The 18685-nt window shown below is 39.8% G+C and overlaps 1 protein-coding gene across 6 annotated transcripts in view; it reads left to right on the forward strand.

The window, feature by feature from the left end:
- Window positions 1-10965, forward strand: part of LPAR1 (lysophosphatidic acid receptor 1) — a 214929-nt gene extending 203964 nt beyond the window's left edge. For all 6 annotated transcript variants that reach the window (XM_082750176.1, XM_082750172.1, XM_082750174.1 and 3 more), the window contains one exon: window positions 8521-10965. In XM_082750176.1, the coding sequence (XP_082606302.1) occupies window positions 8521-8822 (302 nt within the window). In that variant the 3' untranslated portion in view covers window positions 8823-10965. The remainder of the gene's footprint in view (window positions 1-8520) is intronic.
- The last annotated feature ends 7720 nt before the right edge of the window (window positions 10966-18685 follow it).

An 18685-nucleotide genomic window follows, 5' to 3' on the forward strand; every position in this document is an offset into this window, starting at 1 on the left:
AGTGCAAGATCACATACTGAAGTATCTCTAGACTTCAGGGCTCTAAGTGATTTTTAAAATTTCCTATTTGTAATTTCCTGCATTTTCCAAATTTTCTATAGGGGAAAAAAAGATGTAATAATTGAAGGAATTAGCTTCGTACCATTGTTTAGACATCAGTCACTGAAAGGAACACAGCTGATACAATATGCTGGGAAGAATAATTAATGAGAATTATCCTTATCCTCTCATAAATTATGAGTCTTCCTTGAGGTAAGCAAACTATTATAAATTATCAAGACATAAGTATATGAAAAAAATACAGCAATATAGGCATGACACTTGGAAAAGTGCTGCAAATATTCACTAATATTATGCATGGATACTGATTATGATAAGTGATTAGAAGTGTACTTTATATCCTATTTTTTAAATGATTTTTAAAAATATTTTATTTATTTATTTATTTATATATTTATTTGAGAGAGAGAGAGAGAGAGAGATCACAAGTAGGCAGAGAGGCAGGCAGAGAGAGAGGAGGAAGCAGGCTCCCCGCAGAGCAGAGAGCCTTTTGTGGGACTGGAACCCAGGACCCTGGGATCATGACCTGAGCCGAAGGCAGCCACTCAACCGACTGAGCCACCCAGACATCCCTTGAAGTGTACTTCATATTCTATTAAAAAAAAAAAAAAAAGTAAGATCCTGTATGCCAAGGCACAGAATATATTCCCTCTCCACACTCACTGAGAGCCAGAACGTGGGTATGAGACCTAATCACCACCTGTCAGAGCCCCAAAATGGAACTTTGAATTCTGAGGGATTAGCACAAAGGTGTGTCTGGTGCATTAGTGACACTGCAGAATCCAGGATCTGATGGGACAGCATGATTCTACGGAACCATTCCTATAGCAGCAACATGGGTAATGCGGTGTCTCCCTTCATCACTGAGCCCAACACGTTTCTCCAGAACTCACGAGAGAATCTGATGTCCACTAGGATTGTTAGCAATAGATTTGCTTATGTTACAGTAACAAAGGCATATATGGTGAGACTTTTGCCTCTAGGGTCCACCTCATGCCCTTTGGAATGCACTGTAGCACCCATTTAAAGACCTTGCGTCCTGTTGGTGTTCATGTTTCTTTCTTTTCTTTTTTTTTTTTTTTTAAAGATTTTATTTATTTATTTATTTATTTGACAGACAGAGATCACAAGTAGGCAGAGAGGCAGGCAGAGAGAGAGGAGGAAGAAGACTCCCTGCTGAGCAGAGAGCCTGATGCGGGGCCCGATCCCAGGACCCTGAGATCATGACCTGAGCTGAAGGCAGAAGCTTCAACAAACTGAGCCACCCAGGCGCCCCTAATGTTTATTTTCTAAACCTTATGCAGTTACTTTATTTATTTATTTATTTATTTTTAAAGATTTTATTTATTTATTTGTCAGAGAGAGAGCGAGCGAGAGCGAGCATAGGCAGACAGAGTGGAAGGCAGAGTCAGAGGGAGAAGTAGGCTCCCTGCGGAGCAAGGAGCCCGATGTGGGACTCGATCCCAGGACGCTGGGATCATGACCTGAGCCGAAGGCAGCTGCTTAACCAACTGAGCCACCCAGGCGTCCCATGCAGTTACTTTATTACTCATTAATTTTCCTTGTTTCTGATATGTCTGTTGGGTGGTTACATGTGACTGATGTGTGATAGGTATATTGAATGTCCACCACATGCCCGCCACTGTTCTAGACCCTGGAGATCCAGACATGACAGAAAGCGCAGTTACTCCCTTTACAAAGCTGACATTCTCACCGAAGGAAGATAGAAAATAAACATGTCAAATCAGTAAGAGAACTTAGGGTAAAGATAAGCGATAGGAAGATGACAAAATATGGGAGAGTGTAGTGGGGAGAGTGTGCAGCTTCAGTTAGGATAACAGGGATTGCTTTTGAGGAAGTGATGCTTAATGGTAAGTAAGTAGTTGTGAAGATCTCCAGAAGGAGTGTTCCTTGGTGAAGGAACCACAAATGCAAAGGTCCTGAGACAGAAAAGAGCTTGGTGCTTGTGATTAGAATCTAGTGAATGGGGGATGAGTGGAAAGAGATGATGTTGGAGAGACTGGCAGGGGCCAGTCCTATGGGGCGTTCCAGATCACAGTAAGGATTTCAAGAAGAAAACCTTGTAGGATTTTAAGCAAGCAAGTGATGTAATACGAATTGATTTATGCTTATGAAAGATCGCTCTGGCTATTCTGTGCAAGCTTTGGGGAAGAAGCATTGAGGAAGAGGAATTGGTCAGGAGCCTGTCACAACTGGCAGATAAAAGGCATTGCTTACTCGGCTGGGGTTGTAGCCATGGAGAAGTGGTTTATGTCGTCGAGCACAGATGTGTTCTATGAGAGGGGAGGCTGGCCTGCAAACCACTTCAGCACGTGCTTTCCAGTGCCAGTTGCAGGATGAGATTTACCGTCTCTTGTAGGATATGGAGCAGGTATGTGTATGGTACTCAGCGTTCGACGTGAAAGAGAGCGTCATATGCCAAAGCGAAGCCGGGGTGGCATTCTCCTGTGTATCCGAAAGCCAGCATTGCCTTGCTAAAGACAGTCCTAGCTGAAGCTTTTATCCAGGAATATTCAAAAGAAAACATAATGAGTATTCTGTTCTGCTTTGAAATCTCTATGTTGTTGTTGTTTTTAAGGTTTTGTTGTTGTTTTGTTTTTTCAATGTAATGTAATCTCTATACCTGGTGGGGCTCAAACTCACAACCCAGAGAGCGAGTGGCATGGTCCACCGACTGAGCCAGCCAGGCACCCCGAGGATCTGCATGTAGCTAATGTTCTTCCTTAAAGGATAAACGTTGCTCTCAGGGGTGAACGAAACGATGAGTACATCACACGATGCATGAAATCATGCAACTTTAAACGTATGAAGCATTTACTAAGACCACGAAGAAGTACAAATGCATTACTTTTATCTTCTCCGTGTTCTCAGAAAAGGATCTTATAAATAATCTAGGTTACTCTTACAGAAAAAAACTTTAATTTCAGAAAGTCATTTACATTTCCACTGCAATGATCCCTTGACTGCTAGACCTAGGAATAAACTTTTTAACCCGTGGTCTATTATCTAATAATGTAGCCTCTTTTAAGATACATAGTTTAGATTATTTCCGAGCTAGCCAAATTGTTTATGTGTACCTCAGGAGCAGAAATCATAACAACTATAGAAATTGGACTGAATTCTGGGATACACAATTTAGTGGCAATGGAAGGAGTGTATGTATTTGAACACCTAAATTCCCCCTCAGCCTCTAATACTACCTGCCTCTGAGATTAGACTCGTTTCCTAGATCCTTTTGAGAAACAAGAAGATTGAGGCCAAGGAAGAGGTTGACTTGAACACACCGCTGGTGTGGAATTGAGTTAACCTTGAGTCGTTTTAGATCTGCGGGATGTCTGGGGGTTTTGTTGTTGTTGTTGTTTTTATAAAAACATAAATTTGCCAGCCAGATTGGAAATGTTTTCTGGTTTTTCTTCATCAGAAATCTTGGGGTCCCTCCTAGCAGTCTTCTCAACTGTCAAACACTTTCTTTCACTTTGGTCCTGATGTTCCATATGTAAGCAGAGTCTAACTCGTTAGGGAAAAGCAACTCTAGAAAAAAAGACTCTAATTGTGAGACCAGATGGTAAGCATTACTGAACTGATGAGGTTGTGTAGATTTGAAGGAAGGTGTGGTAATACGATCTTGATCTGCAGCTGTGACCCGTGGTTCCCAAACAGCCTCCTTCCTCTCTGCTTTTCACGTCTGCATTCCAGCACCTCTCCTTCCGTCTTCGTGGGCACGGGGGCCCTCACGGATGGATTTGACAGATGTGGAAGGAAGGAATGAAGCTTGTTCTAAGAAGAGCTACTTTCAGCTATTTTATTCTAACCCACGGCTATTTTTTTGAATAGCTCTCTCCCCGTGTTACTTGTGACATCGGCAAATAGTGCAGGATGTAACCACTCTTGTTCAGCGTGCTAGGAGATGGTTTCCCAGAACTCAAGTTGCCATGAGCGTATCATGTCCTTAAAATTCTGCGTTTGAAGCCTGGCAGGAGCCTCAGACTATGGATGGGTAAACTCACGGTCATCCTCTCTGTTCTCCTCATCTCCCCTCAGAAAAGCCCCATTAACCTTTTTTCTTGTGTTTTCCTCCTTCAGGGAAAGGTAGCAATGTTCTTCCTTCACCCCAGTGGAAAATCGAAGCATCGCACTTAGATTCTTTTTAACTTACCCATTTCATGCGTCCGTCTCCTAAATACTTTACTGATCCTTTCATACTCACCCCCAGTGCCACTGCCCTGATTCAGGCTTTCATTATTTCTCGTCTGGAATTTGGAAACATCCAGTGTTTTTGTCTTTATTTTTATCCAGATTATTTGCTTCTCCTACTCTATGATAGTGTTTCGTATTCAGTGAGACACCGACTAGGAGGGCCAATGACATTAAAATCTCATGGAGGAGTATAGGTGAAGATCCTTCTTTCTTATAAGCTTTATGAGTTATTATAATGTGTAACTAGTCCTGAGAACTAGTGTGCCACACTGGAGAAATTTCGGATGTCTCAGCCAGACACCCAAAGCCTTCATGACCTCGAACATCTTATCTTCTGCCACTTCTGCTTCTGAATTTATAGTAAATAACCATAAAGTATTTATGCTTCCTTTTACTTTCCTACTGTTGCATACGATTCCTTTTTACATTTTATGTAAAACGTAGAATGTAAATCTAAAACGTAAATCTAAAACATTACAATACATTTTATGCCTTAATCTGTGGGAATATGTCCATTGGAAATGTACAAGCTACATAAAGCAGTGTCCCCACCAAGTACTCCATCATTTTATGTGCCATCTTGGTATAGGTATTGAGTTGACCCATGAGAACCTTCAGAATGATTTAGAGTTCCCATGCTTCTTTGCATTCCCTCGCTCTCCCTTCTTACCTCATTCTACTCAACTGCAAGGTCTTGGACTCTCTTACAGTTGAGGTGGTTTCTTCTTGGAGCTGCCAGATCGTCTACAGATCAAAACATGCTTCCACATTCTGCCCTTGGCAGAAATCTGCTCTGGTTCTGCTACACCAGGCATTGCTCATGCTGCCCACAGTGTGTGTAGGTAGTATAGTCACGTAGATACACAGTGTCTAGAGAGCTTTGACACGTTGTTTCTTAGCGTGATCCTCACTGCACCCTATGGAGTAGGCAAGGAGCTTTCACCTTTCCACTTCACTGATGAGGAAATGGAAGTCCTTTGGACTCTATTAACCTGCTCTTGGTGTGCCCTTGAGTCTCTACAGATTAGGTGTTGATAGGGTCCATAACCCAATGGAATTATGGTTGACTGCTTATTACTAAAGGGGCCTGGGTGTAGTTTGTGTATGTTTTTAGAAGCTTGGGGGTAAATCCTTAATTTAAGCAAACTTGATTCCATAACATGCACTCACTCATTTATTTCATTTGTTTAAAGATTTTAGTTTTTAGTAATCTCTACACCCAATGTGGGGCTTGAACTCACCACCCCAAGATCGAGAGTCACACAGTCTACTGACTGAGTGAACCAGGAGCTCCACTGACTATGTTTAGAAGCCTCAGCACCTTGAGATTTTCTGCTTCAGTAGTCCATCTTCACTTTTGGTCAGTTTGGTCCTTGGCACCTTAGTGAAAGAGAAGAGAAGGGAGAAGAAGGGAGAACTGTATGATTGGATTCAGGTGTTGATTTCTGAGGCCTCTGCTGTGAGTCCCTTGAATTACTCTTTGAGTCTTGAAGAACCAAACAGTCTTAGGACTGTGTAGTTGGGCCTGATCACAGCACTAAAAAGCAGTTCCTTTTGGTGAAGAAGGGACATGAGTCTGAGTTCCTCAATGAAGTGTTCACATGTATTAGCTCCTGTGTCAGCTCCTGTGTCCCACTTCCTGTCTCTAATCTAACAAGTCTCCTTGCCTTTTTTTTTTTTTCCTTCTGGTCTGAAAGTAACACCCATGGGTTAGTTTCTGAGACTCTGGCTTTTATTGAAAAGATCTTGCTCCTTTTGAACTTAAAAATTGGAAGAAGTTACAAGCAACAAATGACCATATCTGAATTCTGTCACTTAAAGTCTGTGAGAATAAGGATGTTCCCTTCTGCTGCCTGGGAGGAGAAAAAGATCATTTTATTTCAAATAAATCTGTTGAGATGCATGTTGCTGGTATATCTAATCAAGTTCTGAATTTGAGCTCAATTCGAGCTTTGATAAAAGAAAGGGAAAGGAAACTTACAAGAATGCTCTCCCATTCATGAAGGGCCTGCATGTTTTTAGTTTCCAAGTAAATGGAATAATGGGACCATGCATTTTCCATCCAAGCATTTTCCACCCTGAGAATAATTCCCTTCCTGGCTTCTCGATGAATAATGCATTATTTCTGAAACCCAAGAGGCATTCCTTTGATTTCCCTTTATGTTTAGCTTTCTGAGTGATTTTCAAGCAAGGAAATTCAAGGACTTGGAATGTAGGCTTTATTAACATTTTTACTTGAAGTTCAAATAGCTCCTTGGCTATTATCTCCTGATACTTGAAATATTTTTTTTTTCCTCTCTGAGGAAAGTCTAAGGTATTGTATTTATTAGAAAATGAAGCACCTTGGACAGTCTTCAAAGTGAACAGCAGTTTAAAACCAAGACACATTTGTGTTTTCGAACAAAGAGCTTGATGGGGGTACGTCTCTCCTTTATTTTCATTTCCCTGCTGAATCAGTTCAAAAAAGAAAGCTTGCATTCAAAACCGAGCTGTTTGGAGACGAAATCTCTTGTGTTTACATTTTACGAAACTCACTCCTTGAGGCTGGTCGGGATCCACGACCCTAGGCCCAGCCTGGACCCACGTAGGCCACTGTCCTTTCCATCTGAAGATTCAGATGCATTTCGGGGGTCCTCCCTGTTCCTGTCTGCTCGCTATGGAGCCTGATGACCCGTGCAGGGTGATCTGTCATGGGTTGAAACGGGGCCCACTGGTTCTGTTGACCCATGTCCTCTTGGCTGAGGAACCCCAGCAGATCCCAGGGTAACACAGCAGTTGGTTTTGGTGCTGTTGCACAACTTCCATTTCCCCTGTGAGCCAGATTAGTGATTTGAGGAACAAAATCAGCTGAAATTAAGAATATAGTCTATATTTCCCTTCTTTCGACGGTTCTAGTAAAATCTTAACAATTCGGAATAGCTGGGAAGAAGAGAAAGTGGATCTAAATTAGTAAAACATCTAAAGCATGAAGTTTGGTGTAAACATTAAATTTTATTAAGTTCAGGAAGCAGGAATATCACCTAGTATTTTCTCAGCTCCGTCATCGCGTGATGGGGTAATGGTTTCTCTCTCATATGGTGGTGTACCGATGAAATGAATTAGTATTTTTAAAGGTGCAGAACAGTACCTTTTAAGTGATTGCTGAATAAAAAATAAATATCCATCTTATTGTTGGAAATTTCTATTTCCAAATGGGCCCATGATACTGAGCAGGTAATAACAGTATTATTGTTGTTACTGCTAAAAATATATGCTTAACGATTACTTTCTTAGCACTCGTTTATGCCTTACAACAAACCCGATGAGGCAAATACGATTGTTTCTATTTTCCACATCCAAAAACTGAAGTAAGAAAATTATTGTCCAAATTCACCCAGTTTTTTAAACGACAAAGCAAGGATTTGAGTCCATTCAACTTGAACTCAGAAATTATGCCTTAAACTAAATGTTAAAGGACATTGGTCACAGGCTTACCTTTTGTCCTAAAACAGTGTCATACTGCTCAAAACCCTACCGTCATAACTGTTGAGGTGGGTATCTCCTATCCAGTCCATCATGTCTCAATTGCTTAGGGAACTCAGAGTTTTGCTTGAAGTAATCATTATCATCGTCTCATAAATACTCAATTTGAGCATCATAAGTACTCAAAATGATCCAAATCTCATCTGGATCAATGAGATACTATTAAATTATTTTAACATTAAAATTTTCTTCATTTTTTTTTTTCCAGCAAAAGAGCATTTCCTTTCAGATGATGGTCTAGTGGCTTTGAATCTCAGTATTTTTTTTAATTTTATTTACTTACTGATTTTATTTATTTATTTATTTATTTATTTATTTATTTGACAGAGAGATGGCAAGAGAGGGAACACAAGTTGGGGGGAGCAGAGGGAGAGGGAGAAAGAGGCTCCCCTCTGAGCAGGGAGCCCCGATGTGGGACTCGATCCCAGGATCCTGGGATCACGACCTGAGCCTAAGATAGATGCCTAATGGCTGAGCTGCCTAGGTGCCCCAAATCTCAGTGTTCTTATATTGAACCAAGTTGCTTTGCTTTGTAATTTTATATTATATATATATATAACATATATATATATAATATTTGTTCTTCCTTTTAAAATCTTCTTGAGGAGCACTCTCTCTTTCTGTAAAATAAATAAATAAAATCTCTTAAAAATTTTTTTAATTAGAAAATAAATAATAAATAAGAAAAATAAAAATCTTCTCAATCCCTGCCCTTTACAGGTGCCTTTATCATCTGTTGGACTCCTGGATTGGTCTTGTTACTTCTCGATGTGTGCTGTCCACAGTGTGACGTCCTGGCCTATGAGAAATTTTTCCTTCTGCTGGCCGAGTTCAACTCCGCCATGAACCCCATCATCTACTCCTACCGCGACAAGGAGATGAGCGCCACCTTCAGACAGATCCTCTGCTGCCAGCGCAGCGACAGTACCAGTGGCCCCACGGAAGGCTCTGACCGCTCGGCTTCCTCCCTCAACCACACCATCTTGGCTGGAGTTCACAGCAATGACCACTCTGTGGTTTAGAAAGGCAACCAAGATGAGGAGCCAGCCATCACGGATGGAGGGATGAACAGCTCCCCCTCCCCAGGGCCAGGGCCAGGTGGGGTGTGAGAGAGAGTGAGGAAAAATAAACTCTTGTACTTAAAACACTAACCAATGGCAGTATTCGTTCCTAGACCCAGCAAGACTTGAGGTATGCGGAAATTAGCTTACGGGACACCCTTCATCCCGATCCCCGTTTCTTTTGAAAAGTAGAAAATGGAGATCTTGCAATGGAATTCATAAACAGACTCGGGAGTGCCCATTTAGACTACACTAACTAGACTTCTGACGATTTGGTGTGGTTTGGTGCAAGTCAGAATAAATTCTGACTAATTGAATCCACAATTTCATCTACATACAGGCTTCCCTTTTTTTATTCCAGAAGGATACATTTCATTTAATAAACATGTATACTTACCAGCATGCTTGTGATGGATAAGACTATAGGCGGTTTTTGAACTATTATAATTCCATTTTTTTCCTTCTGTAGGGAAACTGTAAATTAGAATGATTTTTAGAAAGCATGCATATAATGTATGTATGCAGTATGCCTTACTTAAAAAGATTAAAGAGTATTGATTTTAAATCTTCTAGGACTTAGAAGAACCTAGATGTCAAAGCCAGTATTTGTTTAGGTTATGAAACAATGCTCTAATTCTAATATTACCTTCTTATCAAAGTGTCATAACACATGTAAAACAGGGAATGTAGGTTTATTACCAAAAGAAAATGTACTCTAAAAAAAAAGTCCTAGAAGTCGAAGCACAGTAATATTGTTCCCACATATTTATAATATTGAAGTACATTCTAATTATCAGTACATCAGAGGAATGTTTTAATAGCCTGTGTTTTTCTGTATTATAAAATAATACATAGTCATTGTAGAAAACTTGAAAAATTCAGAAATGTGTAAAACAGAAAAAAATAATTACTGGTACTATCACAACCCAGAAGTAACCACCATTAACAGCTTTTCCCTCGTGTATGCCTCTATGTATATTATATAACTTTTTATATAATTGGGATCATACGTAAATGATTTTATAACCAGTTTTTTTTTCTTCCACTGCAGAGTTGTCACATTTTCCTACAGCATTAAAAATTCTACAAAAACGATTTTACTGGCTATATAATATTCCATTTAATGGATGCAACTCCATTTATTTAACCGTTCCCACACCGTTGACTCCTTAGGTCATTTCTAATTTTCACTACTATAAACAATGTTGCAAAAATTTTGTGTACATACAACTTTGTCCGTGTAATTGATTATTTACTTAGGACATATTCCCATGAAGGATTTTTTTTTTTAAATGTGAAATGTCTTTTTATGCTCTTACCTTTTATAAAAAGGGATTTCCTGCTTTGCGCCACATGGGTGGCAGTTGAGAGGAAAGCCAGTTAAATTGCCTTTTTACAAAGGAAATGCAGTGGTCACTTTAGTTGAGAGTGACTTTTTTATATCACAAGATGGACTAGAAACAGTTGTTACAAATAACCATGACACCCTAATGAATATGTCTAGCAATGCCAAATTTCGTTTGAGGAGCCAATGTCCAGCTCTTGGTGGCCACGCCCATATGTAGAAGTGAAGGTCACAGGAAGACATTAAACATGCTAAGTGAATAAAGGATCTTCGTAGTAAATGGCTTGGGACCCTCCTGTAGCAAATGGGTTGAGTGTATTGGTATGGGACTGGATACTGACTGTTCTTTAGGAATCACCGTGGTAGGTGATACCTGCTCAATGAATGGTCCAGATGAACTAGTTATTGCACCAGTTTGTTCGCAAAAGTAACCGGTAAAAGTCACAGTCATGAAGCAGGTGTGGGAAAGTCGGGAGTACGTTTAAGAGAAAGATGTCCAGAAGAATCACTTTGTCTAGGAGGGAAGAAGTCAGCGCGGTCAGCATTTGAGCAGAGGGCAGACTTGTAAGGCGCCCACGGTGAGAAGAACGGGGGAACCAGTCAACAGAAAGGTGTTTGCACATTCTTTATACAAAATACAGAGCATGTTATGTTGGAAGTGATGAAATGAACTTGGACTTTCATGTGCATATATTCTGGATGATTTGAAATTAAAAACATACTAATTGGACCTTAATAAATTCATTTTCGGTCAGTGTTTGGTGGTGTGCGGTTGTGGTCAGTGCTGTTTCTTTTACCCCTGAGTCTTCCAGCTTGGGTTTCATGGTGCCTGCCTTCTGTGAACAACGTTTATTTCCCTGCCACCAGGGCTTCTGTACTCTTGAGGTGAAGCCACCATATGCTTCCCCAGCTCATAACGGCGGCTTTTCAACATCAGGAAAAAGTCTTATTCTTAGTGTGACTTTCTTTTGGAAAAAGTGATTTAATGAAAACTTTCTGGTTGACCTGATGAAAAACTCTCACTAGGAGTTTATAAAATGACAGTGCTCTTCATGTTTATTGGTTGTTTTTCTTTCTTTAAAGATATATTTATTTTAGGGGAGAAAGGGGAAGAGAATCTCAAGCAGTCTCCCTACTGAGTGCGGAGCCCCAGTTGGGGGTCGATCTCATGACCCATAAGATCATGACTTGAGGGGAAATTGAGAGTCGGGTGCTTAATAGACTGAACCACCCAGGTGCCCCTTCATGCTTATTAATTTTAATAACAAAAGTCACAGCCATCTTCCAGTTACATGCCAATCATATTTGTTTTGGTATATTGCTAAGATGTTGGAAAAGATAACAAAATGTTTATTCAAATGAATGTCTCCATGATTATTTGGAAGAGAATTCTGAACCTTTAAATTTAGGTAGATGTAAGATTGTTAGAAATCAGATATTTTAGAACTCTTCTTCACAAATTAGCCACCTCTTAGATGTTTTCTTTTTTAAATTAGTGAAACCGTAATTTCCTATACTCAAAGCCTCAGTTGATACATGATTTTCCCATTTTCTTTCCCAATTAACTCTTAGGTTCCTCTTTCTGTCTTCCTTCTAATTTACTCTGAGTCCCTCAACTTTGGAAGTATAATTTTGTGATAATGCTTTTAAGCCTTTTTTCTTTTCTTTTTTAAAGATTTTATTTGAGAGAGGGAGACAGAGCATGAGCCGGGGGGAGAGAGAGAGGGAGAAGCAGACTCCCCGCTGAGCAGGACCCCGAGACCATGACTGAGTCAAAGGCAGATGCTTAACTGACTGAGCCATCCAGGTGTCTCTCTAGTCCTTTTTCTTAAACCTGGCTTGTGACTCTTGCTAGATTAAACTGTAAAAACAAGCCTTTATCAGTTCCCTTCGTTACACCAAGGTAAGAACATTTCAATGCAAGACCTTTTTAAACAAATTATTTTTAGCACCAAATGAGCTTCACCAAACCCCAAGCCCTCAGAGGGAATAGTATTTGTATGTGAGTTGGGATGGGCTTGGATTCAGGCATGATCTGACAGAAGAAATGTGTGTAACTAAGAGCCGAATGGGTCCGCCATCTTCCAAAGCTGGGTGTGTTCATTCTATAACATTCACCTGTACCTTGATAATCCTCACATAAAATTCTCTAGTTCTCATAAATTTATAATGCTTATGTTTACCAATTATTTACTAATTTGTTTAACGATGTGGCATGTAAAGACCATTTTAAAATCTAAAGCTGAGATCAGCAAATTAAGACCCATTGGCCAAATCTATAGTTTTTGTGTGAATTTAGGATGAGCTTTACATTCTTAAATGATTGGGGTGTGAGGGAGGAATATTTTCCAGCACATGGAAATGATATGAAATTTCAGTGTCAATAGTTCTATTGGAATACAGTCACACCCACCAGTTTATTGTTTATGTTTACTACAATAGCAGAATTGAATAGTTGCAACAGAGATCATCCCTCAAAGTCTAAAATATTTACTATCTGACCCTTTACAGAAAAACTGTACCAACCCCTGATTTAGAGAATTCCATTTTCACTCATGCTGTCCTCCTTGTTTGTGTATTGCTTATCAGAAGAGGAAGAAGTTGGGCATACCACGATCTCTTGAGCTCTAGACTACAGAAAAAATTATCAGTTGTGTTTTTTATATAAAACATAATTTTTATTTTGAAACAATCTCAAAGTTTGCCAAGTTCACAGAACATTTCCTGGAACCATTTGGAAGTTGCCGACATGATGCCCCATCATTCTTGAACTCTGATTCCTACCAACATTCTCTTTCACAACCTGAATACAATCATCAAAATCAGGCAATTAACACTGGTAAACGACCATCTTATTCACAGCCCCATTCAAGCTTCATTCACCAGTTTTTCAGCTAAACGTCCCTTGCAGCAAAAGACTCCAGTCTAGGATCACTGATTACTTAGTTACCACATCTCTTGAGTCTTCTTCAATCTTGGACAATCCCTAAGTCTTCCCTTGACCTTCCTGACCTTGGCATTTCAAGGTCATAGGTCAGTGATTTTGTAGAATGTCCCTGAATGTGGGTGCATTTAGTATATCTTTATGATTAGATTGATATTACTTTGGTAAGATAACACAAGTGCTGCTGTGGTTCTTCTCACTGCATCCCAGCAAGTAACACACGAGGCTGATTTGTTCCTTTCCTGGTGATGTCAGCTTCGATTACTTGATGACGATATTGCCTGTCAGATTTCTTCACTGTAAAGAAAACACTCTTTGCTTTTTTCTTTGTAATAATGGCATTTTGTAAGAAATACTCTATTCATCATGGAATTTTGATTTCTAGTCTTAGCATCAATTGATACTTCTTGGATGAATGAATCATTACTCTGATGATTGCCAAGTGATGACTTTCTAATTCTTTTTTTTTTCTGTTAATTTTTGGTTAGCTTTCTATTGTAAGAAAGTCTTGCCCTTTTCCATCTATGTATACCAGTATGGGCTCTTGGATTCCAATTTTATTCAATTATAATGTTGCTAACATTTGAAAATTTTCTTTGGAGATGATTGTAGATTCATATGCAATTGTAAGAATCATATGGAGAGATTCCTCTGTCTTTCACCCAGTTTTCCCCAATGGCAGTATCTTACCAAACCATAGCCTAAAGCACAACCAGGTTATTGACATTGATACAATGTATAGAGTAGTTCTTTTAGCACAAAGATCCCTCCTATTACACTTTGATAGCCACAGTCCTTTCCCTGACCCCCATCTTGGCTGAACACTAATCTGTTCTGCAATTCTTCAGATACATTTTAACTTTTTCATACTGAAGCTTCTAAAGCTTCTTTATCACAATAGTTGCAAATTGGGGTTGATGCTTCCCCAGTGGTTGTGTGTGTGTGTGTCCTGAGTTTTATGATGATAAAAATTACACACACATAAATATTTCAAGGAATACAGGAGTGAATAAAGTAGAAAGTAAAAATCACTCCCAAAGGTTTGTAGCTAGACCACTGATCTCTGTTGCACACATTACCTAAGACCCAGAGACCCTCACAAAGTGATCTTATATTTTATTTTATGGAATACTCTCAGTGTCTTTGCATTGACATCAGGGAAGCCAGAATGCATTTTGTTGTGGTATAATATTGTTTATAATTGGTTTGTATTTTATCTCTTGAACATTTCAAGAAATGTTCAAGAAAAGGAATCTGACTTGATACTCCCCACCTCACAGAGCACAATGCTAAGTAGTGCTTAAAACGCACTTGTTTAAATGAAGTAAAATGTGTGAACCACAAATAAAGGCACTCAAGACCAAGAAATGGCTCCTTGGTTCCATAAACCTGATGCAGGTTTTCCCTCATGTTTAAGAATCAGTTAAAATTAAGTAGGAACAAAGAAAAACCAAGGTCAAGGTTTTTGACTTAACATTTTGTCAATATGAGTTTGTACTTTCTGAGTGTGTCTTGTTTAACTTACCTTGGTATGCTTTGGGAAGATTTTAATTTAGTACATGTTGGATTTGTAATGTGTTCTGCAGCGTACAGAAGACACTCATATAATTTGTATTTTGGTCTTTGCAAAGCCCCTGTTACATATGAGGAAAGTGGGTCTCAGAGGAAAAGTCGGGGACCTAATATTTGTGGTCTATAGAATTAATTGGAACATAGTTACATCTATTTTATATAGCAATCCATAATTCCTCATATGTCCTTATCTTGGCTTCCCAAATTATGAGTTCCATGAGAGGTACAGTGTGTTGCATTATTTTAAATCCTTTAAAGAACTTGGCCCAGGAAAAGCGATAGAAGGTAACAGGTCATAAACAGGTGCATGATTCATTCTGTGGGGTGCTCATGCTTGTAGAGGCGTGCAGGTGAGACTGCATCCCAAACGAGATTATAAATTCTTTGAGAATGAGATCATCTTGTACTTTCTGCCTCCTTTTTATGATACAAATGATTGGAACAAAAATACAAGTTTGGTGCCATTTGCTTAATGGTTCTTGATTAAGAACTATAAAACCATAATTAGATGTGATAGTCATCATGATCTCATTCTCTTTATTTGTTCCCAAGAACTCTTTGAGAGCCCTCCCTATACTAGGTGTGTTTGGTACTGCTGTTCATGAGATAGACACGGTCTTTAATGGAGCTTAGAATTTAGTAGGAATGAAGCAGAAAATATATTGAGCTATGAAGGAAACTCTGGCATGACAGAGTTCAAGGCAAATAAAAGAAATAAAGATGGCAGGGAGGGGGACTATTTTTGTAAGAATAGTCTAGGAAGGCTCCATCTTAGCCCAGGAACTGTCCCTTCGAAACGCTACCCTTGGGCTAGAGTTGCACAAAGGTGTGACTCTGTTAATCTCCTGAATTTGCATCCATTCTGGTAACTAGTACACACCCAAACCACCCGTTAGAAAAAGGGCACACACACTTCTGGCCCAGGTAGTTAGGAATTCCCAGCAAGGTGTGTAAGTGCTTGGTGAGAGATTGCATGTCATTTTGGAAAGAAGAGCAAGTATAAACTGAGATTGAGGCTTAAAAGGCAGGGAGGCATGATTTCTGAGTGATTTAGAGAGTCATTTTATCTTGGTAATTATGGGGAATGGGTTAAAGTATTTAAGTAAAGGAGTGACACGGTCTGCTTTACATTTCAGAAGAAATTGAAGACGAGGAAGTCCAGAGGAAAAAGACAAGATCAGTGGCTCTCCCATTAGCTGGGATGACAGATGAAGGTGGTAATGGAGGTGCAGAGAAGGAGGTGGCTGGATTCTCGAGGACTTGGTGCCCGGAGATTGTGTGGATAAGGTCAAAATCCAGGTGATGACCTTGGCCACTGGACAGATGGGGATGTGATGTGGTGAACTAAGGAACATAGATGAGGAGCAAATTTCCAGGAAAATGATAATGAGTAAATTTTGAGATATCCATGAGCTACCCAAGGAGAAGGATGCAGTAGCAAATTAGTCACGTGATACACGGAGCCCAGGGTACCTCTCTGGACTGAAGATCCAGATGTAGAGTCCAAGGTCTTCTGCTGTGGTCCTGCCACATTCCTCCTCAAGCTGAGAAGCACAGAGCCTTTGATCTGTTTAAGAGTAGGGGAGAAATAAAAGAATAGAACTTAATATCTGAAACTATTATCCAGGAAGAAGCAGAGAGATTTCTTTGAAACAAAATGAGGTTAGCTGTCTGTGACATATTTGGGTTTTGTTTTTTTTTTTTAACTAGGTAACAGAAATATCCAAGGTTGGTAAATATGTAGCCACCTTAATGTGTAATTGAAGTCGAGATTTTTAGAGCTCATCCATATTTTATTTTCCCCTCCTTCCAAGCCTCTTGGAAAACTACGTTGCTGCTTGGTGAGTCCATGTGACTAATTATGGCCGGAAGACTGAGTGCATGTGACAAATGTCATATCTAGGCTGAGAAAGTAAAAGTTTTTGTGCTACTCTTCAGATCTCTTCCCTGAAAGCCAAGCACGGAGAGGTGAATATGAAAAGACTGAAGTCCCCACCAACCTGAGACCTTGATCCACAAGGCAGAGAAAATCCCTGCCAAGTCATACGGAATATACAATATGATCAAGAAATAAACACTCTGCTGTGTTTATAGTGAGCCTTTGTGGCTCATTTGTTACTGCAGTATAACCAACTTATGTGAACAAATAGTGTTACATTTTGAAGAATATTAAGATTCTAACCTTTTCTGGATCGTAGGGAATGTTCATTAAAATTTTGAACTTTGGTGGAGGATACCAAAATGCATTCCAGAAAAAGGGTACCATTTTAAGAGTCCTACAGAATATACACAGGCAAAAACATGAATCTAGACACAGACTTTACACCCCCTCCCAAGAATCAACTCAAAATGGATCAGAGACTTTAATGTCAAATAGAAAACTCTAAAACTCCTAGAAGTTAGCATAGGAGTAAATCCAGATGATCTTGGCCGTGACTATGCATTTCTGGATAAAACACCAAAGGGAGGATCCAGGAAAGAAATAACTGATAAACTAGACTTCATTAATATTAAAAACATCTGCTCTGTAAAAGACATAAGAGAATGAAAAAATAAGCCACAGACTAGGAGAAAATATTTGCAGAAGATACCTCTGTATTTATTTTAATACAAAAAAACCTCTTAGGGGCACCTGAGTAGCTCAGTGGGTTAAACCTCTGCCTTCAGCTCAGGTCATGATCCCAGGGTCCTGGGATCGAGCCCCACATCGGGCTCTCTGCTCTGCAGGGAGCCTGCTTCCTCCTCTCTCTCTGCTTGCCTCTCTGTCTACTTGTGATCTCTGTCAGATAAATTAAAAAAAAAAAAAAAAAACCTCTTAAAACTCAACAATAATCCATTTTAAAGCAGGGAAAGGACTTGAACTGGCACTTGGAGAACAAGTTCTAAGGATAGCACATAAGATATGAAAAGAGGCTCATCTTCCTCTATCATTAAGGAATTACACAGTAGAAGAAAAATGAGATACTACTATATACCCATTAGAATCATACGACAGACATCATATTCTGGTGAGGATGTGGAGTCACAGGAACTCTCATGCATTGCTGGCAGGAACACGAAATGGTACAGCCACTTTGGAAGAAAAGTTTGTCTTAAACCTTAACTTAAAGCTTCAAGCTTTCTCACAAAACTAACTTACTCTCAGCCTCTGAGCCAGCAGTCACCCTCCTGGATACTGAAAACTTCTGTCTCCGCAGAGACCTGCGTGTGGATGTTTATAGCTGAGATACCACTTTTTAGTGTTTTGTTGCTGTTGTTGTTTTTTTAGAAGCCTTGTTGTTCGAATGGTTCTTCGAAGCACCAACTTAGATCTTTCTGATCTCCAAGGAAAGTATTTTACCCTTGAAAGCTGAGCTTCATTATTAGACCGTGTTCTCCTGACGCTGCCTTCTCTCTGTTTTACGCCAGAAGCTTGGCATCATTTGCCAGTTTTAGAAATTGACATTTTCAAACAATTCTGGCTCCTTTATATTTAACAATCTTTTATTTAGTTCCTCTCTTGTTGCCTTTTACTATAAATGACAAAAGGAAGACAAACAAAACCGCCAACCCTCTACCTGGAAACCTCCTAATTAAACCACCCAGTTGATAGGTACGTGTTCTACTTTCTATGTTGTTGTGGGTGTCAGAGTTGCTAAATTTTCTGCTTCTATTTTAAAAGGATCCCTTCGGGGGCACCTGGGTGGCTCAGTGGGTTAAAGCCTCTGCTTTCGGCTCAGGTCATGATCTCAGGGTGCTGGGATCGAGCCCTGCATCGGGCTCTCTGCTCAGCCGGGAGCCTGCTTCCTCTTCTCTCTCTCTCTCTCTCTCTCTGCCTCTCTGCTTACTTGTGATCTCTGTCAAAAAAAAAAAAAAAAAAAAAAAAAGCATCTGCCTTCAGCTCAGGTCATGATCCTGGTGTCCTGAGATTGAGTCCTGCATCGGGCTCCCAGCTCAGTGGGAGCCTCTCCTTCTGCCCCTTCT

This window comes from Mustela nivalis (genome assembly GCF_964662115.1).
Source record: "Mustela nivalis genome assembly, contig: HAP1_SCAFFOLD_813, whole genome shotgun sequence".
Lineage (NCBI taxonomy): Eukaryota > Metazoa > Chordata > Mammalia > Carnivora > Mustelidae > Mustela > Mustela nivalis.